At 33.7% G+C, this 20,205-nt stretch overlaps 1 protein-coding gene across 2 annotated transcripts in view; it reads right to left on the bottom strand.

The window, feature by feature from the left end:
- The window catches only part of LOC131846209 (ATP-binding cassette subfamily G member 4-like), a 61,057-nt gene that overhangs the window by 14,889 nt on the left and 25,963 nt on the right, over positions 1-20,205 (bottom strand). For both annotated transcript variants that reach the window (XM_059195458.1, XM_059195457.1), the window contains one exon: positions 6,625-6,742. In XM_059195458.1, coding sequence (XP_059051441.1) covers positions 6,625-6,742 — 118 coding nt within the window. The remainder of the gene's footprint in view (positions 1-6,624; positions 6,743-20,205) is intronic.

The following is a 20,205-nucleotide window of genomic DNA, read 5'->3' on the forward strand; positions in this document are numbered from 1 at the left end:
TACTAGCTGACCCACTTATATATATCGCCCAATTAACATAACTGTAAAGTTTCATCAAAAGCCGTTGAGTAGTTTTCGCGTGAAAGACTAACAAACATTCATACTAAAAAACTTTCGCGTTTTTAATATTAAGATGCAATACTAACTGGGTGATGTAAGATCATTTATTTCGGATACTGGCGACAAAAGTCTACCGTTTTAACTTCTTCTTTCGTTTCAATGGCAACTAAATGTATTTTCCCCAGAATGTAGAGACGACATTTGTTTGTCGCAATTTTTAGATCCTCTTTTGTGCAGGATGTTGAGCACAAAGAACAGGTCAATGGATAGGTTATAATCCTTCTCACAGTTTGCAGAGAAGGTACAAGATTGCATTATTTTTCCAAAGATGTACATTCTTTATTTTAAAAATTCATGATGATTGTACGAGCCTGGGAACTGAACGAGACGATCACCGAAGCCTGCGATATCGGTCTAAATATAATTGAGTATAGTATGATATAGACTTTTTATGTAATTATTTGTTATTACATAGTTTTTAGAGTCAGAATGTCAGTTGTATGTGATCGGTATTAAATTCAAATTACATGTATACACGACTATTAGTGTACGCGGCGCGCATCACAACAAACAATAGGACGCAGCTAGTACGTGATTACATCCGCCCGATATGATTGCAGTGCGGTCTATTTAAATATTCGAAGGTACATAAAATTATTGGAACGGTGGCTCGTAGGAAAAAAGTATTACCCCACAGGCAAAAATTTCTGTATGGTTGTAGTCCGGTCAATCATACATAAATACAGGAACGGTGGTTCCTAGGAAAAAAGTATTAAATTATCTATAAGCAAATGTGTAATTATTTTATAGATAATTTTATAATCTACAATTTTTGTCTGCGGTATTTTTATCATAGAACTTATCGTTTTACTGAAAATCGCGTAAACTCTCTTTTTTTTTTACTTTGTATATTGTATTACAGGAAAGAAACATGGAAATTGTACTTTTTTCTTTATTTATTTATTATAGCTTTGCATTCCATAATTATACAGTAGATAGATATATAGGTGTATTTCAAAGTAGGCTAATTATGGACCCTGTTGGGCACAGCAAGCAAGCAAGGAAATTTTTTTTAAAGTTATAGTCGAACAATTTACACATTTATGTGTATTTATAGCCTATGTGTTATTCTGATGTATAAGCTATATTATTGTAAAGTTTCACTCAAATCCATTCAGCAGTTTTTACCTGAAAGACTAACAAACATCTATCTATACTCACAACCTTTCACATTTTTAAAGGTATATTTAATAATTTATATAGAAAATGTTTCAATATAAGGATAAACAGTCTAAAGATGTATAAATTCTTATGAAATAGAAATAATATTTATTCAAATAAACTCATTACAAGCACTTTTGAATAGTCATATTTTGATTCTACCACTCATTCGGAATGCAGACTCATCACAAGAAGAATGAGCAAGAAACTTGTGTGTTGCTCCTATTGCTATAATAATATTTTTTTTTTTGCATCCAATATTTACAATTTAAATTGTTCCCTGGTACCTAAAATAAGTAGAAACTTGTATTTTATATATTTGCTATGTATGATATATGACTGTATTGCAAAAAAAAATAAAAAAAAATTGTCAATGATTATAAAAGCAATTTCAGTATACAGTTTTGTCCTAGTCCCTAATTGGTTTTAATTTCAATATGAGCAACGATGTGTATACACAGTACATTGATCTCTTGCCCTTTAGCTGTATAAGGCCGGCCTTAATTACCAGTAATCACAATTGCCTTGTACAACAAGCCATAATGCCACATACATTTTAATTGATATATTGGGGGGAAGGCATTGATATTAATGAGGAATAGTAAATTCGAAAATCATTTATTCATGTAGGACATTTTAGCCGCTTATGAACGTCAAGTTTTACATTATAATTTTATTTTTTATCCCTACCATCCAGTTCGGTATATAGATCCAATTGAGAAGAACTGGCAAGACACTCAATAGATTTACTTTTTTTTTAAAAGCCTGTATATTTATAACATTATACAATGTATACATTGTTTTTTTACACGAATAGCAACCCTCACATTGTATTTATTAAAAAAAAACAATACATTAATTGAAAAATGTTTACGTAATTATGGGGAGAGGGGGTAAGAGCTTTTGCTGACAAGGGGGTTGGGGGGTAAATAATTGTAATAATTGAACTTACGTTAATAAATCTGCTTACCTAATACTTGAAGAGCTCCTTACTAAATAACATACCAAAGGATATATTGGAATTACCCTTAAATAAATTAAAAACATCTGTTAAATCATATTTACTGAGCGAAGCCTAACTCACTAAACAATTACTTGAATGACGAGCGTGCATGGCAGTAGTTGTTCATGCACGGGATTTTCTTTTAATGTTACACATAGACACCTATATATATAAATATACATTGTAAATAAACTGGCTTTAAAAAAAAGTAATTCAATTGAGTTTCTTGCCAGTTCTTCTCAATTGGATTTATATACTGAACTGGACGGTAGGGGAAAAATATAGTACAAAAAAAATTACATATTCATAAGCGGCTAAAATGTCCTATATGAAAGTAGTGAAGCTGTAAACGCCAGCTGCGGCCAACAGCTTTCAATTCAAAATTCATGTAGGTCTATTACAGACTCTTATAATATCTACCGTCAGTTCGGAATAATTTCGAGATGAGAAGAACTGACAAGAATCTCATTAGAATAGTTAACGAAAAGCATTGTTGGTGGCATATGAGGAGGGGTCTAGGATGAGCGTGCAGTGGCCAGCTCCGTCACGTGGCGGCTACCAAAGGTCTCGTGCGCTGCAATCGGATGCTTGACCCAGATATAACCATGATGATAAGGAAGGTCCGGTTACTAATGTTATTGCGTTGCTGACGTACATTTTGCTATTTGTTACACTATCATACTCTATGTACCTACATTACACTGAATCCAGATTGGCAACAAGGAAATATCTATAGTATAAAATAATCTTGATATTGTTGTGACGGCCTCGGTGGTCTAGCGGTTTAGCACACCGCCTTACCTCTGATGGTCGAAGGTTCAATCCTTCGCACGGCACAAACATTTATATTCATTAGTATGATTGTTTGTATCGGTCTGGATGTTTTCTATGTATAATATGTATGTAGTTACAAAAAAAAATTATCTATGTATTTGTATCAGTTATCTAGTACCCATAACACAAGCTTTAGCTAGTTTAACTTGGGACTAGATAGGGCTGTGTGAATTGTCCTGAGATTATTATTATGTATGCAGTAGGGTCTGCAACACGAATGCTATATAGGTATACGTTTTTAATGATAAGTGACAGCGTAAAATAGATATACAAATAATATTTATTCAAATAAACTTAACTAAGGACTTTTGAATAGTCACATTTTTTTATTCCACCACTTATTCGGAACGCTGACTCGTCACAAGCAGAACGAGCGAGAAACTTGCGTGTTGATCTTTTAATTAAATGTTGTTCAAAAATCCATTATAAAGAATTATGTGGGAACACTTATTTATTAATTCAAACTTTGATCAGTGTAGTTTGATTCCGTCCTTGCTCCCAAACTAGCGTGAGCTGTATATCATGAGTCAGTTCCATCCCAAAACAAGCAATACATACTTCCACATAGCAAAGTAGATATAAATAAATGAATAGTTATAGTACTTGAGTAACAAAACATACCAGTTACAGTACAGAAAGCGAAACAAACTCAATTTCATATTTAATATCGTCGGTTAAATAGAAAAATGTCATTTTTCAAAATCAGAAGCTAAAATTGCCTCCTTTCATATAAGTCAATTAAATTAACCACGCCGTCTTAATCATTATCTAAATACTTTTAAAAATAAATTTAAAACATTAAAGAGAAAAATATTTTAAATAATTTTAAAAACTTTAAATGCATGTCTTAGAAAAAAATTGTACATTTTGAATATTATGCCATTTTTCTATTTAACCGATCATATATTAGTTAGGATTTTTGATATATCAAAGCTGATATCTACAGTATATATTGTAGTCATAACATTACTTTAATTTAACGGTTGTATTATTTTAAAAGTAACATATACATATATACATGTGTCGTAAATGTCATAGTGACATAGTTTAGTTGGAGTCGCGTTGTGCAACGTTACACGCCGCCCGGCCCCACTCGAGTGCAGCAAGTTATAGACGACAGCGTCATAACAAGACATCACACACATACACACACACACACACACACACACACACACACACACACACATACACACACACACACATACATACAGACACACACACGTGCACACTACAGACACACACATCTTATGTCACACACAGACACTAATAGACACACACAGGACTATCACACAGACACACACACACACACACACACAACACACACACACACACACACACACACACACACACACACACACACACACACACATACATACAGACACACACATAATCATACTCACACACAGGGAATGCAAATGTTTGTATCAAGCAATTTACTTTGTCGTGTAACTTACGCTTACTTTTAATTTAGAAATTTATTTTATTTTAATTCCACATGGACGATTTCGCGGAAAGCGGCTAGTATATCTTTACTAATATTATGAATGTGTAAGTAACTTTGTCTGTCTGTCTCGCTTTCACGCCAAAACTACTGAAGCGATTTCAATAAAATTTGGTACACAGATAGTTTTGTCCCTTTAAAAGGACATAGGCCTGGAAAAAAATGGTTGTAAGAGGTTGAAAGGAGTGATGAAAACTTGTATGATGGTATCGTCATTTTTAAAGTTTAAAGCTTATTTTTAGGCTGTTGATTAAATATAAATAAATATGACATTCAAAGGTTATAAACATTGTACTTAAAAAAAAAACAGGGGGAGAAAGTTGTTATGAAAATTCGCCAATTTTGAAGCTAGAACGATCAACCATTTCTTGCTTTTGTGGCTTAAATTATTTCTTAATTTGGTCAGCGTCACTATTCCACGCAGACGAAGTCGCGGGCACATCTAGTAACATATAAGACTCAACATTTCCAACAACTACATTAACCGATTTCTCCTTGAACAACAATGTTATATTATTTCTAATTAATAATATTATTATTCCATATTTTGTATGCAACGCGATTATAATTTTATCACAACATAAACAACAGTCTCAAAGTTCAACTAGACGACTGAAGTTGGCAACTCGACCGTGACATACAGACATATGACATTGCACACCACCTCAACCACAGGGGTTGCTACAGGATTCGATTCCGGAACTTCAAACGTATCGATAAGTAAATAACGATACTGATTATTTTGCAATGTTAATCTGTTTATCACATTATACTATAGATCACGTCGATATAATTTTATCAATAAATAGTACTTGCCATGCGGATGTTCTGGGTTGTAGTTATAAATATATAATATTGATAAGCTGAGCCGCTACTCTCCTTCCTTATGCAAAAATTTGCGACAATCGATTATTCCAAGGCAATATTTTTTTTTTATTCTACTAACTAACATGCATACGGCTCATCTGAAGGCAATACATTTTTTTATACTACGATGGTGGCTAACATGCATACGGCTAATCTGACGGTAAATGGGGTGTCACGCGTTGCTGACCCTTTTTATTTGGGTCGTTTGGGCTATTGTCAGGTGCCTGTAGCACCTGTAGCACTGCGACCTACATAGATCTATTGTGCTCGCCCTTTTTCAGAGCTCGTTACCTAGACCCGTGAGGGACAAGAATTGAAGGATATTCTTAGGAGTGATGGTTTTTATCTCCTCAGGATATCAACTTTCCAAAGGTGATATTTCGTTTATGCATGAGTGGGCTAACCACATAAGATGTGTAGTGGCGTTTCCTCTTCAGTTTAAGAAACATTAATATAATCTTGAAAAACTCTGTGCTGTAGTTTCTCCAGATTTTTATGATTTAATTCTATTCTCTAGATTTGTCTAGATTTCAATAAAAATAATACAATAGGTATAGTGTACAAGCTGAGCCCGCCGTTTCACCCGCGATAAATTTCAATACAAATATAGGCTATGTGTTATTCTGACGCATAAGCTATATAACTGTAGTTTCATCAAAATCATCAAAATAAGTATCCTCCTATGTTCATTGTAATACTTCCAAGACCATGTGTACAAAATTTCATGATGATCTGTTCAGTAGTTTTTGCGTGAAAGCGTAACAAACATGACTGCTTTCACATTTATAATATTTAAGACTAGCTGTTCCCGCGACTTCGTCCGCGTGGAATTTAACTGTATTTTTCTGAAATAAAAGTAGCCTAAGTTACTCCCTATTACATCAGCTACCTACCAAAAAAAGTCCCGTCAAAATCGGCCTAGCCATTTCAGAGATTAGCCGGAACACACAGACCGACAGACAGACAGACAAAAAATTTAAAAAGTGGTTTTTTGGTGTATATGTTATTTTCGTGTATGCTTCGTATTTATATTCATATGCATGTAGTAAAAAACGGTAATTTCAATATTACAAACAGACACTCCAATTTTATTTATATGTATAGATTAAGATATGGGTATCGACTACTATCGACTGACCTGTATCCGGTGAGTATGTTGAGTAGCGTGGACTTGCCGGCGCCGGACGGGCCCATGATGGCCGTGAGCTCGCCGGACCGCAGCCGCCCGGACACAGACTTGAGGATAATCTTCTCATCTGCACACACACAGGAAACACTATGTAACATCACGTTATATTAGCCGTATCAAATCGTGGCTCAAGTAGTTAATATCATCATTTAAAAAAAAATGGGATAATAAACACAATAAATAAAAAAAAACACGTTATCATCATCATTTCATTTAACTAGTAGAGATAGAATTAGAAATAATCTTTATTCAAATAAACTTAATATAAGCACATTTGAATAGTCACATTTTTTTTATTCTACCGCTCATTCGGAATGCAGACTCATCACAAGAAGAATGAGACAAGAAACTTGTGGTAGACCATAATTAATTTTAATTAAATATTTTAATTACATTATTAAGGTTCTATAATTAAAGACGAAGGTGGCTGGAGCTCCACCGACAAGAGCACAGCTCTTAAATTATGAATGAATGAATTAAAGACTATACTTCTATGTGTGTGTGTGTGTGTCAAATACATGGTAGCACGTGATTTTTTTTATTTTAATCTTGAATTCAAATCAAATCTATATTAAGTGCCAAGAGTAATCTAATTTGTAATCACTAAGTAGGTATATATCTTATATATAACATTCTCGTGTTACAATGTTAGTTACCATACTCCTCTGAAACGGCTTGACCGATTTTTATGATATTTTATACGCATATTCAGTAGGTCTGAGAATCTGCTACTATCTATTTTTCATACTCCTAAGTGACAAGGGTTGTCCACCGCTATTACACCGTATTTCTTTTATTTTTTGGGAAAATTTTTTTATTTAATTTTTTTTATTATGTTTCATAAAAATACTTACAACCCAAAATTTTGACCCTTCCATCACCAACCCCTATTTTTTAATAGCGATATTAGTACTTAAATTTATATGGTAAAACAACATTTGCTAGAATAATATAATATTGATAGCAGTTTAATGTATGGTGATGTATGAACTCGTTTCATTGCTGACATTAAAATCCTTTGTGTGATATCTTACTCATCGCGCGGGCAAACTCCATTTTGCAATGATTTCTGAGTCGCTTTGTTAACGCATACTGAATTTAAAATTAATTATTTCAACCAAAACATGCACAATATATTGGAATATAAAGTACTAGCTTCTGCCCGCGGCTTCGCTCACATTAATTTATCCTCTTAGCGCTGGAATTTATCAAAATCCTTTCTATGGGGATGTCTATGTCATAGTAGCTTTATGCATGCACAGTCTCAGCCCGATCGGTTTAAAATTGACAAAGTTTCATATAAACTTTCATCCCCTATTTTATGCCTTTGGGGGTAGAATTAATCGAAATCCTTTCTTAGGGGATGTCTATATTATAAAATCTACCTGCATGTCAAATTTCAGCCCGATCCGTCCTGTGGTTTGGGCTGTGCGTGGATAGATCACTACGTCTGATAGTCACCTTTGAGTTATATATATTTAGATTTATAGGTTCTTATAATTATTAAATAGTATAATTCACACAACTGAGTGTGTTTATGGATACTGTACAACTACAGTCAAGGTCACTCTATTCTCCTAAATGTAAGTTCAAAAATTACTGTGTATTATTGTAAACATGTACAACATTTAGTTGAAAAGAATACGAGCTGATTTTCTTGTCAGTTGTTCTCATCTCGAAATCATTCGGAACTGTCGGTAGATTTGACATATCATAAGAGTTTGTAATAGACCTATATGAATAGAGATATTTTGAATTTGTAATAAATAATTATATCATTCCATATTATAAAATAAAGTCGCTGTCGCTGTCTGTTCCTATGTATGCTTAAATCTTTAAAACTACGCAACGGATTTTGAAGCGGTTTATTTATTATTCATAGAAAACATTGAGACCGATAGAAACAGCCGTACTCGTGAATACAAATATTAGTATCGTGTGAGGAATCGAACCCGCGACCATTGGAAGGTATATCGTAAACTGCCGATGCCGTCATTTGATACATATATAAATATGTAAAAAAAAACTTGAGTATACAATTATAATACTTATTTAAAACGGGCATTCGAATGAACAAAGTCCGAGTATATTCTAGAAAACAATTGACACAAGATCATTTTAGGCACATTTGTAAAGGAATAATATTTTTCAATCTTATCTCAAAGGATATATGTATAAAGTAACGGAATGAAGGTTCCTAAATATATGCAAATGGACTTTGCACTAAGCGTAGATAACTAACCGTAGTACATAGTGTGATTAGTCATATATCATGTACATATATATATATATATATATATATATATATATATATATATATATAAATATCCCCTTGGGCACTTTGTGGCTCAGACGTGCCGTATAGTTAGTTTTTTGTTGATCCTTTTTCACTTGTTGATCCGGAGGCCTTTTGTTGATCTAATGCCAGATGACCATATATAAATGTTGATCCGTTTTGAGCCACAACTGTCACGACGAGTAATAATAATAATTAAGCGATTTATACACGATTTTATACAAATCCACCTTTTTGGCATACGAGCAGTTCTTGATCCAATTCAAACGGGCCAATCAGGGTGCAGCATTTGCCAAGGGCTTCCTCATTGGCACGTTTGGGCTACTACATTATGGCTACAGTAACTTAATAATGTCTAGCTAGTATTTCAAAAATAATAGTCTACCTAATCTAAATATTTATAGAAATCAGTCTGGAGTAACGTGACTATCAAACCTCAATACTTGTTATTTTTTGTGTGTAACAACGTGAGCGAATAAAGAGAAGACGCAACGGCGGATAGCGTCATGGAGGTCATAGTCATGGGGGCGTCATGACTCTCCCCCCCCTTAGCCCAGAACTTAGGTATATATATTGAACTAAAAAATAATGAAACAGCAAATTTTTTTGCACGATCGGAGTGTTGGTGCAGTAGTATTAATTATAATTAAACATTGTTACTTAAAACATAACAGTTAAAGTACTATAACACTAAAAGCAAAATAGGTATTTTCAAAATACTTTTTCAAAATAAATTACCCTTTGAGTTTTTGTTCAAACCTCAGATATTATATTTATTTTAGGTATATCAATCAATACATAGTATAGCATAGTACAGTCTGTCTGTCTGTCTGTTTGTTTAATCTCTGAAATAGCTGGACCGATTTTGACAGGACTTTTTTTGGCAAGTAGCTGATGTAATAAGGAGTAACTTACGCTACTGTTATTTTAGAAAAATAAAATAAAATTTCACGCGGACGAAGTCGCTGGGGCCAACTAGTCTATAGATATACCGAGATTTAATGTTTAAGTTGCTATTATGTTATTGACAAAATTTTACTGTAATGTTACTATTACGTTATCCTACACAATTTGTATTATTTTGGATGAATAAATAAATAAATAAATAAATAATAATCTATACATCTATACATTTAATAAAAATTGGAGTGTCTGTTTGTAATATTGAAAAAACCGTTTTTTACTACATGCATATGAATATATATAAGGTACATATACCAAAATAACTATTTTTATAATTTTAGTCTGTCTGTCTGTCTGTCTGTTTGTTCCGGCTAATCTCTGAAATGGCTGGACCGATTTTGACGGTACTTTTTTTTGGCAGGTAGCTGATTTATAAGGAGTAACTTAGGTTACTTTTATTTTAGAAAAATAAAGTTAAATTCCACGCGGACGAAGTCGCGGGAACACCTTGTTTTTAATAAAAACATCTTTTTTGTGGTACTTGAGAATGTTGAAGCCTGTTGTTTGTAATATTGAAATAACCGTTTTTTACTACTTGCATATGAATATAAATACGGTACATACACCAAAATAACATATTTTACAATTTTTGTCTGTCTGTCTGTTTGTTCCGGCTAATCTCTGAAATGGCTGGACCGATTTTGACGGGACTTTTTTTGGCAGGTAGCTGATGTAATAAGGAGTAACTTAGGCTACTTTTATTTTAGAAAAATAAAGTTAAAAACCACGTGGACGAAGTCGCGGGAACAGCTAGTGTATAATATATTAGAGATACCTACGTGTTTTTTTATTGATGACTAGCTGTACACGGGATTTCGTCCGTGTTGAATTTAACTTTATTTTTCTAAAATATAGTTAAATTCCACGCGGACGAAGTCGCGTGTACAGCTAGTTGTCGGTAGTCTAGCGATTTAGCTAGCACACTGCTTTGATTCCTGCTTGGTGGTCGAGGGTTCGATTCCTCGCACGCTGCAAACATTTGTATTCATGAGTATGATTGTTTGTAACGGTCTGGGTGTTTTCTATGTATAGATAATATATATGTATTTACGAAAAAAAACTTTGTATTTATATCAGTTGTCTAGTACCCATAACATAATCTTCAGCTAGCTTAACTTGGGTCTAGATGAAGCTGTGTGAATTGTCCTGAGATTACTATTATTACTATAATAAATCTTTTCAAATCAGCCGATGTTTATTTTTGCCATAATACGTGCTGTTACCATGTGATAATATTACGTACGTACTTATTACTGTTTTAAATGTGATGCGTTCATTATTTATATTTCCTTTGAATTAAAGACAAATGTAAGTATATATATATATACTTACATTTGCACACTTTTGATCCAGCCACGATCCGTTGATTTTGCTTATTCCACTGTCTCTCTCTTTCTACCACTATAACTGTAGCGTGGCGGAACGGAAACATGTTGCCGTTCCGCGTTCTCATCTTTGTATTCTAATATGCGATGTTGCCGTTCCGACCGAGACCATGCGTTGTTGCCAAATGTATTCGTCGATAGTAGTAGATACTTATACTCGATATATATTTTTTCAACAATTTCCTGCAATAGTGAATCCGTTGCATTTTTTTTAAATGCACAAAGATTTTTTGGCTCTGAATATATTTAAAAATCATTTACTTGTGTGTTGATGAATTTATATACTAGTACATGAAGTACCTAATACTTGTTTTGATTTGAATAGGTAGCGATATTATGAATTTATTATACGTAATCTAAAGATTTTGACGAAATAAAAGTAATTAGTTATCTGTTAACCTTGACTTCATGCTGGCACCAGTATTATCAGATGATGAACATACTCTTCGAAAACTTACAGCAGAAATATCGTGTTTGGACTCATTAGATAGGTCTCGATGAATAGAGTTTAAAAAACTTAAAATAAATGGTACATTAGAAATAATGTATAAAAACCCCTTACGTAAAATTCAACCACTTTAAACTTAATAATAATAATAATTTATACATGCACTGAAAGTAATTGATGCCTTCCACACAATATTTTCAGTATTAAACAACTCTGTTTGTTCAGTAAAAGTGTAAATACACTGGTAACCTTTAATCATATTTTATATGCAAACATTACATATACAAACACTAAAGTTTTATTTCAGAATAGCCAGTAGTTTTCAAGAAATAAGTCTTTGAAATTGTACGTGTAACTTATATATATACCTACTAGTTTTTTCACCATAACAAACAACACCAATATGGCCTAGTTAGTAGTTTACCTGTGTACCAATTAATAATAATAGTAATCTCAGGACAATTCATACAGCTTCATCTAGACCCAAGTTAAGCTAGCTGAAGATTATGTTATGGGTACTGATATAAATACAAAGATTTTTTTCGTAAATACATATATATTATCTATACATAGAAAACACCCAGACCGTTACAAACAATTTAATAATAAGTTAATAGTTTAATAAGTACGTACGTAATATTATCACATGGTAACAGCACGTATTATGGCAAAAATAAACATCGGCTGATTTGAAAAGATTTATTATAGTAATAATAGTAATCTCAGGACAATTCACACAGCTTCATCTAGACCCAAGTTAAGCTAGCTGAAGATTATGTTATGGGTACTGATATAAATACAAAGATTTTTTTTCGTAAATACATATATATTATCTATACATAGAAAACACCCAGACCGTTACAAACAATCATACTCATGAATACAAATGTTTGCAGCGTGCGAGGAATCGAACCCTCGACCACCAAGCAGGAATCAAAGCAGTGTGCTAGCTAAATCGCTAGACTACCGACAACTAGCTGTACACCCGACTTCGTCCGCGTGGAATTTAACTTCTTATATTTTAGAAAAATAAAGTTAAATTCAACACGGATCTCTCGTACAGCTAGTCATCAATAAAAAAACACGTAGGTATCTCTAATATATTATACACTAGCTGTTCCCGCGACTTCGTCCACGTGGTTTTTAACTTTATATAAAATAAAAGTAGCCTAAGTTACTCCTTATTACATCAGCTATCTGCCAAAAAAAGTCCCATCAAAATCAGTCCAGCCATTTCAGAGATTAGCCGGAACAAACAGACCAACGGACAAAAATTGTAAAATATGTTATTTTGGTGTATGTACCGTATTTATATTCATATGCAAGTAGTAAAAAACGGTTATTTCAATATTACAAACAACAGGCTTCAACATTCTCAAGTACCACAAAAAAGATGTTTTTTTATCAAATAAACAGTTTTTATTAAAAACAAGCTGTTCCCGCGACTTCGTCCGCGTGGAATTAACTTTATTTTTCTAAAATAAAAGTAGCCTAAGTTACTCCTTATAAATCAGCTACCTGCCAAAAAAAGTACCGTCAAAATCGGTCCAGCCATTTCAGAGATTAGCCGGAACAAACAGACCGACAGACAGACAGACAAAAATTATAAAAATTGTTATTTTGGTATATGTACCTTATATATATTCATATGCATGTAGTAAAAAACGGTTTTTTCAATATTACAAACTGACACTCCAATTTTTATTAAATGTATAGATGTATAGATTATTATTTATTTATTTATTTGTTTATTCATCCAAAATAATACAAATTGTGTAACATTACAGTAAAATTTTGTCAATAACATAATAGCAACTTAAACATTAAATCTCGGTATATCTATAGACTAGCTGGCCCCAGCGACTTCGTCCGCGTGAAATTTTATTTTATTTTTCTAAAATAACAGTAGCGTAAGTTACTCCTTATTACATCAGCTACTTGCCAAAAAAAGTCCCGTCAAAATCGGTCCAGCTATTTCAGAGATTAGCCGGAACAAACAGACAGACAGACAGACAAAACTTGTAAAATATGTTATTTTGGTGTATGTACCGTATTTATATTCATATGCAAGTAGTAAAAAACGGTTATTTCAATATTACAAACAGACACTCCAATTTTATTTACATGTATAGATGTATAGATTAAAAAAAAAGTAACAGTCATAAGGCTAGTCGTATGCCTAATATATATAATAATGTAATAAATTCATTTAAACAGAAATTGCGGGAACATTATTTAAATTTGTAACTTTTTTACTGTCCTTCTCCTTTTTTCACATCTTTCTGTTATATCCATATAATTTGAGACTGTACTTATAATTTGATTATCGGATCATTATGTATTTATTTATACATTTATGGGTTATATTTACATATATATTTATGTATGGATATTGTTATTTTGTTATAGAAATGTATATTTTGCTTATCTTTTTTTGACATTTCTTATTTATATTAGTGCACCGCCAATAATCTTTCGCTGCACCACTCATGGTTGCCTGGTAAATAACGCGGCAAAATATTAAGTCCGCCACATATACAAATTTTTTTGTGCATTAAAGTTAAAGAAATAAAAAAAATACAATACTGTTTAATGAAAATGCGTATTGTCTAGTGCTTTGAGATGTATCAAAATAAGGTCAACAAAAAAGTCCGTGATGGTATATGTCTATCTCTTAAGGATAACCAACAATAACCATTTCTTATCTTTCACATTTTACGGGATTTTTTTTTATCGTATGTTTCCCTTAAAATCATGTAAACTATGTTATTATGTCATAATCTAAAGAAATAATAATATTTTATAGTGACATATCCACTATAAAATACCAAAAAGTAGCAATGTAATTCGTTACGCGCGAATCAGGTGTTATAAGGTCAAAGGTCGATGCACCCCGCGTATTTGATAAATAGTGCTTCTCTGGATGTCTTTAAGAGAAAATGGCAGTATGTACGTGTATATGTCACACACAAGTCCTTAAGTGTTAAGTTTTTCAAATGTACAATAAAGAATAAATATTTTTAAGTACAGTACTTACGTACATTAATATAATACCTACTTTTTACTTGTATCTATTGTTATCAAAATTAAATTATAAGTTCTTAACTTGACCACGACTATGTGACCCTCTCTTGGCGCCAAAACGAGTGAAAAAATGAACAGCATACGACGACGACGCAGTACCTATAGAGTGGAGCAACTGCTTATTCAGTTTTATTCAACTATTTAGTCCCTCCACCGTTACAATGAATGGAGGCGGATATTACAATGTACGTAGCATTGCGAATATAAAATATCTAGATTAGGTATAATAATAGGTCGGGTTCGTTCTCGGAAGAGTATAGGTTGAGGTGTGGGGTGAGACAGGGGGGACTGTCTTCTCCTGCACTCTTCAGTTTATATGTGAATGACCTGATTGATGGGCTTAGCAGTGCCAGGATCGGATGCTCCATACATGGAAACATGATTAACAGTATAAGTTACGCGGACGATATGGTGCTGCTGAGTCCATCGATTAGTGCACTTCGTCGACTGCTGAAGACGTGTGAAGAATATGCGGAGTCACATGGCCTCCGATACAATGTTAAAAAGAGCGAGGTCATGATATTTCATGGCAAAAATAGCACACAGAGAAGTATGCCGGCGGTATGTCTTTATGGCACACCATTGAATCGGGTGTCGCGGTTTAAATACCTGGGTCACATTGTATCGGGGGACTTGAATGATGACTATGACATAGAGAGGGAACGAAGAGCGTTGTCGGTCCGATGTAATATGCTGGCCCGTAGGTTTGCACGGTGTAATAACGACGTGAAGACAACGTTGTTTAAAGCGTATTGTCAGTCGTTTTACACGTGCGGCCTATGGTTTGGGTATACGCAGAGGGCATACAACGCTCTTCGTATACAGTATAATAATGGGTTTAGGATGTTGTTGGGGCTCCCTCGGTTCTGTAGCGCATCAGAGATGTTTGCAGCAGCGCGGGTAGATATTTTCAAGCCATAATGCGTAAAAGAGCTGCATCACTGATGTCCAGAATTCGGGGAGCTCAAACAGCATCCTAAAAACTGTTGCTAATATACCTGATTGTCCGCTCCAGAGGCACTGGATAACGTTGCATTGTGGACCCAGTGCTTCTGGACGTGGACACAGGTACATGAATTAAATTTATCTACGTATATGTATATTATAAGTTACTAACATAGTTTTATAAGTTTTTTACTAACACTATATGGATGTAATTCCGAATTAAAAATAAATAAATAATAAATTCATAATTCATAGGCCGTTACGGTATCAGAGCCAAAGTCTTCTTTCTTTGTTTATGTACTGTTAGATGCGACAGCGACTTTGTTTTTATATTACTATGTAATGATTGATATACCTAAAATAAATAAAATATCTGAGGTTTGGACAAAAATTCAAAAGGTACTTAATTTTTAAAAAGTATTTTGAAAATACCTATTTTGCATTTAGTATTTGAAATACAAAACACAAAACTATTTTTGTTTTTAGAGTGACATTTCTATGAATTCACTGTCGATAGCGAGCGGTGCGATGGAAAAACCGTTTATAAAAATATAATAAATAGCCCTGGACAATTAACACAGACTGATACGGAACTGATATAAATAGATATTTTTATTTTGTAAATACATATATAATATACATATAAAACACCCAGACCGATGAAAACAATCGATGACCGATGAGTACAAATGTTTGCATCGTGCGAGAAATCGAACCCGCGACCATCGGATGTAAAGCGGTGTGACCACCGAGGCAGTCGAAATATATAAATAATCTTATGAATTTAATTTATTCTAATTTGTTTATGTGCGCGGGGTGCGGTGTACGGTGCTCCCCCCTGCCTCCACCGTTGCTGGAGCTTGCATGTATGGAGCATTGCGAATATAAAATATCTAGATTAGTAAATTCATAATTGATAGACCGTTACGGTATCTCTATATATTCGGATTAAAATAAGTATCGCAGTAAGGACCAGTATATAAAGTGATCAACACAATTAACTGATTTTTGAAATATATATACAGAGCCAAAAAGTCTTTGTGTATTCAAAAAATATCTAATTTGTTTGTGTGCGCGGGGTGCGGTGTACGGTGCAGGGGGACCCTGCCTCCACCGTTGCTGGAGCTTGCATGTATGGAGCATTGCGAATATAAAATATCTAGATTAGTAAATTAATAAATTCATAATTGATAGACCGTTACGGTATCTATATATATTCGGATGAAAATAAGTATCGCAGTAAGGACGAGTATATAAAGTGATCAACATAATTAATTGATTTTTGAAATATATTCAGATCCAAAAAGTCTTTGTGTATACCAAAAATTTAGCCGTTCGGAGCCATTCAGTCACGAATTATTAGTAAAAAAAGTGTCGAGTATATCGTACTATCGACGAATATATATGGCCACATCGCAAAATAGAATGCGACGTTGCCATACCGCCTGAGATATACGCGATAGGTGTCAAGTTATTCAGTGCAAAAGGTGGAATCAGCAAGTGTGTAGGTTGTGGCGTGATCAACAAAGTGCCCAAAGAGGTGTTTATATATATATATATATATATATATATGACTGACCGTTAGCCGCTGTTTGCAGTTTAAAGTTCAATTATAGTTATAAGTAGCTGTTCCCGTGACTTCGTCCGCGTGGAATCTAACTTTATTTTTCTAAAATAAAAGTCGCCTAAGTTACTCCTACCAGCCAATAAAAGTTTCGTCAAAATGGATCCAGCCATTTCAGAGATTAGCCCGAACAGACAGACAGACAAATATTGTAAAAAATGTTATTTTGGTGCATGTACCGTATTTATATTCATATGCATGTAGCAAAAAACGGTTATTTCAATATATATAACATACACTCCAATTATCTCTATCTGTCTCGCTATCACGACAATACTACTGAACCGATTTAAATCAAATTTAATATACTCATAGTCTAGACTCTGAAAAAGGACATAAACTACTTTTTAATGCAAAAAAAGGGTCCTTAGGGGTTGAAAGGGGAGTTAAAATATTGTATGGAAGTGTCAACACTTTTTAAGCTAGAAGCTTCAAACCTACTTTTTAGATTTGATTAAATATAAATAAATATGACATTCAAAGTTTGTATGGATATTCGTTATTCGTCGTCTATTCCACGCGGACGAAGCCGCGAGTACAGCTAGTTAATCCCTGTGTGAGAAATGAGAGAACACTACGCATTGGGTATTTTCAATGATACAAGAAGTGACTCCAGTATTTGCGCATACACAACTGTAGGGGAATACGTCCGAGTTATTGTTGGATGCAGTATATTTGGAATATAGGAGTACACTATTCACTGCTGACGTGTTGCTTTACGTTTGTTTGTTTAGAGGCAACTAAGAAACAACGTTGTTCATAGTGGGTTTACGTACATGCACGTATACATTTCATCATTAGGAAATACTCGCAGTTGCGTACGCGTTACTGGAATAGAATAGAAAATCATTTATTCAAATAAACTTACATTGAAGCACTTTTGAATAGTATCACATTTTTTTTAATCTACCGCTCATTCGGAAAGCTGTCTCATCACAAAAAGACGAGCAAGAAACTTGTGTGTTGCTCTTTCAAATAATTTTTATATATATTGATAAATCACAATACATAATATATTCTTCTCCACCTTAGTTCTTATTCTTGACTAGCTGTGCCCGCGACTTCGTGCAATACGTCGCGAATGTGCAATCTTTTATAGCTGCATAGACAGGACCGTTTGTAAGTAAATCGTCTGCTTGTACCCTTCATATTACTGAGTCGCTATTCACGCGTCCGCATGGAATTTAACTTTATTTTTCTAAAATAAAAGTAGCCAAATTAGTCCTTATTACATCAGGTACTTGCAAAAAAAGTTCCGTCAAAATCGGTCCAGCCATTTCAGAGATTTGCCGGAACAAACAGACTTAGGCTAATAAAGTTAAATTCCACGCGGACGAAGTCGCGTGAACAGCTACATATGTAAAATCAAATGCAAGTACAGAAACCACAACAGCTAGAATATAATCGTCTGCTATATAATAGATACCATAACTATGGACCTTGGAAAACATCTGGCATCAACTTACAGCACTGCAACTGCTTTACAACTAGGTAAACTGATTACCTATCAGTTGGGGAGGAAAGAATTGTTAGTAATGTGGTCTAATGACCCTATCTACTACTAGCAAAGTACCATGTTATATTGACGCGGTTGCTCCTAGAAACCATCAGGGGAAATTCTTGTTTAATTTGTCACGATGAGCTGACTGATCTGACTTTATGCTGATCTTATCATTCTACACTGGTGCCCCGCCAGCGCAAACCGTTAGCGCAGGCGGGAGCACCATTTCATTATCAATATTTTTAAGTCAATATCTTGAAATTATCTCTCGTAAGCAGAAGTTACTCTTACAATTTCTTTGATGCTATATATATCTGTAGGCGACATTCATCACATCTCACAAGGTGGTCAGCGGTCGGTTTTTTAACGTGAAACATTAAGTGGTATCAAAAATACAGTATCGTCATCCCGGAAGCTGTAAGCATCCTTTTGTTCGAGGTAACAGTGGTGTAGCACGTGATCACGTGCCAATGATCGGTTGTTCACCTTTGCACTTATCACATGAATTTGTCTTTTGTATATCATTGTCAATTATAAGAGATAAATATTTTCCGAATTTATTCGAAATGAATAATTTATAGTTACACAGAGTACTTGACTGTTATTACAAGTAAAGTTAAATATACATCTATTATTGTACTAGTACATTACACACTGACAATGTGGATGTTATGGAGGAAAATAGAAAAGGACCTAATTACAATTTCAATAATCAACGTACACTGAAGAGTTCGTTTCACTACAGTAGTCTCATAACAATACACGGATTTGCAAAATTATTTGTATTTCTTAGCCTATATTTTTAAGAAAATGTTGAGTGGGACAATCGGATTAATAGCCGAGAACCGTATTTTTTTATTATTTTAAAACATCATATCAGAACTTACAAATAAAAAAACATCCTATTGACATTAATATACTAATGTTGTTTGTTAGGAAAACTTTACTACATATCCTGTAGCATTTAATGTCTAGGGTTTTTTTTTTTAATTTATTTTGTGCTTTTTGTTTTTTAACGTGTCAACCCCATTATTACAAACTAATCGTAATAATTCTTAAAAATTATAAACACAATCAAATAATTACCAACTGAGAGGGATCTATTTATTAAATCGCTTAATGTCCAGGGTAATTATTATTTCCAGTCAAACATACGTACTTAACATACATTCTTTAAATTATTAACCGGGTCTTAACACGGATACCGTGAGTGCTGTGTGAATCTAGTGACGGTAGATAAAAAAACTGCTGTCACCTATCTACATTGACATCGCTGTTACTCCA

Source organism: Achroia grisella, unplaced genomic scaffold (assembly GCF_030625045.1).
Source record: "Achroia grisella isolate CSIRO2021 unplaced genomic scaffold, CSIRO_AGI_Agris_v1 utg504, whole genome shotgun sequence".
Classification (NCBI taxonomy): Eukaryota; Metazoa; Arthropoda; class Insecta; order Lepidoptera; family Pyralidae; genus Achroia; species Achroia grisella.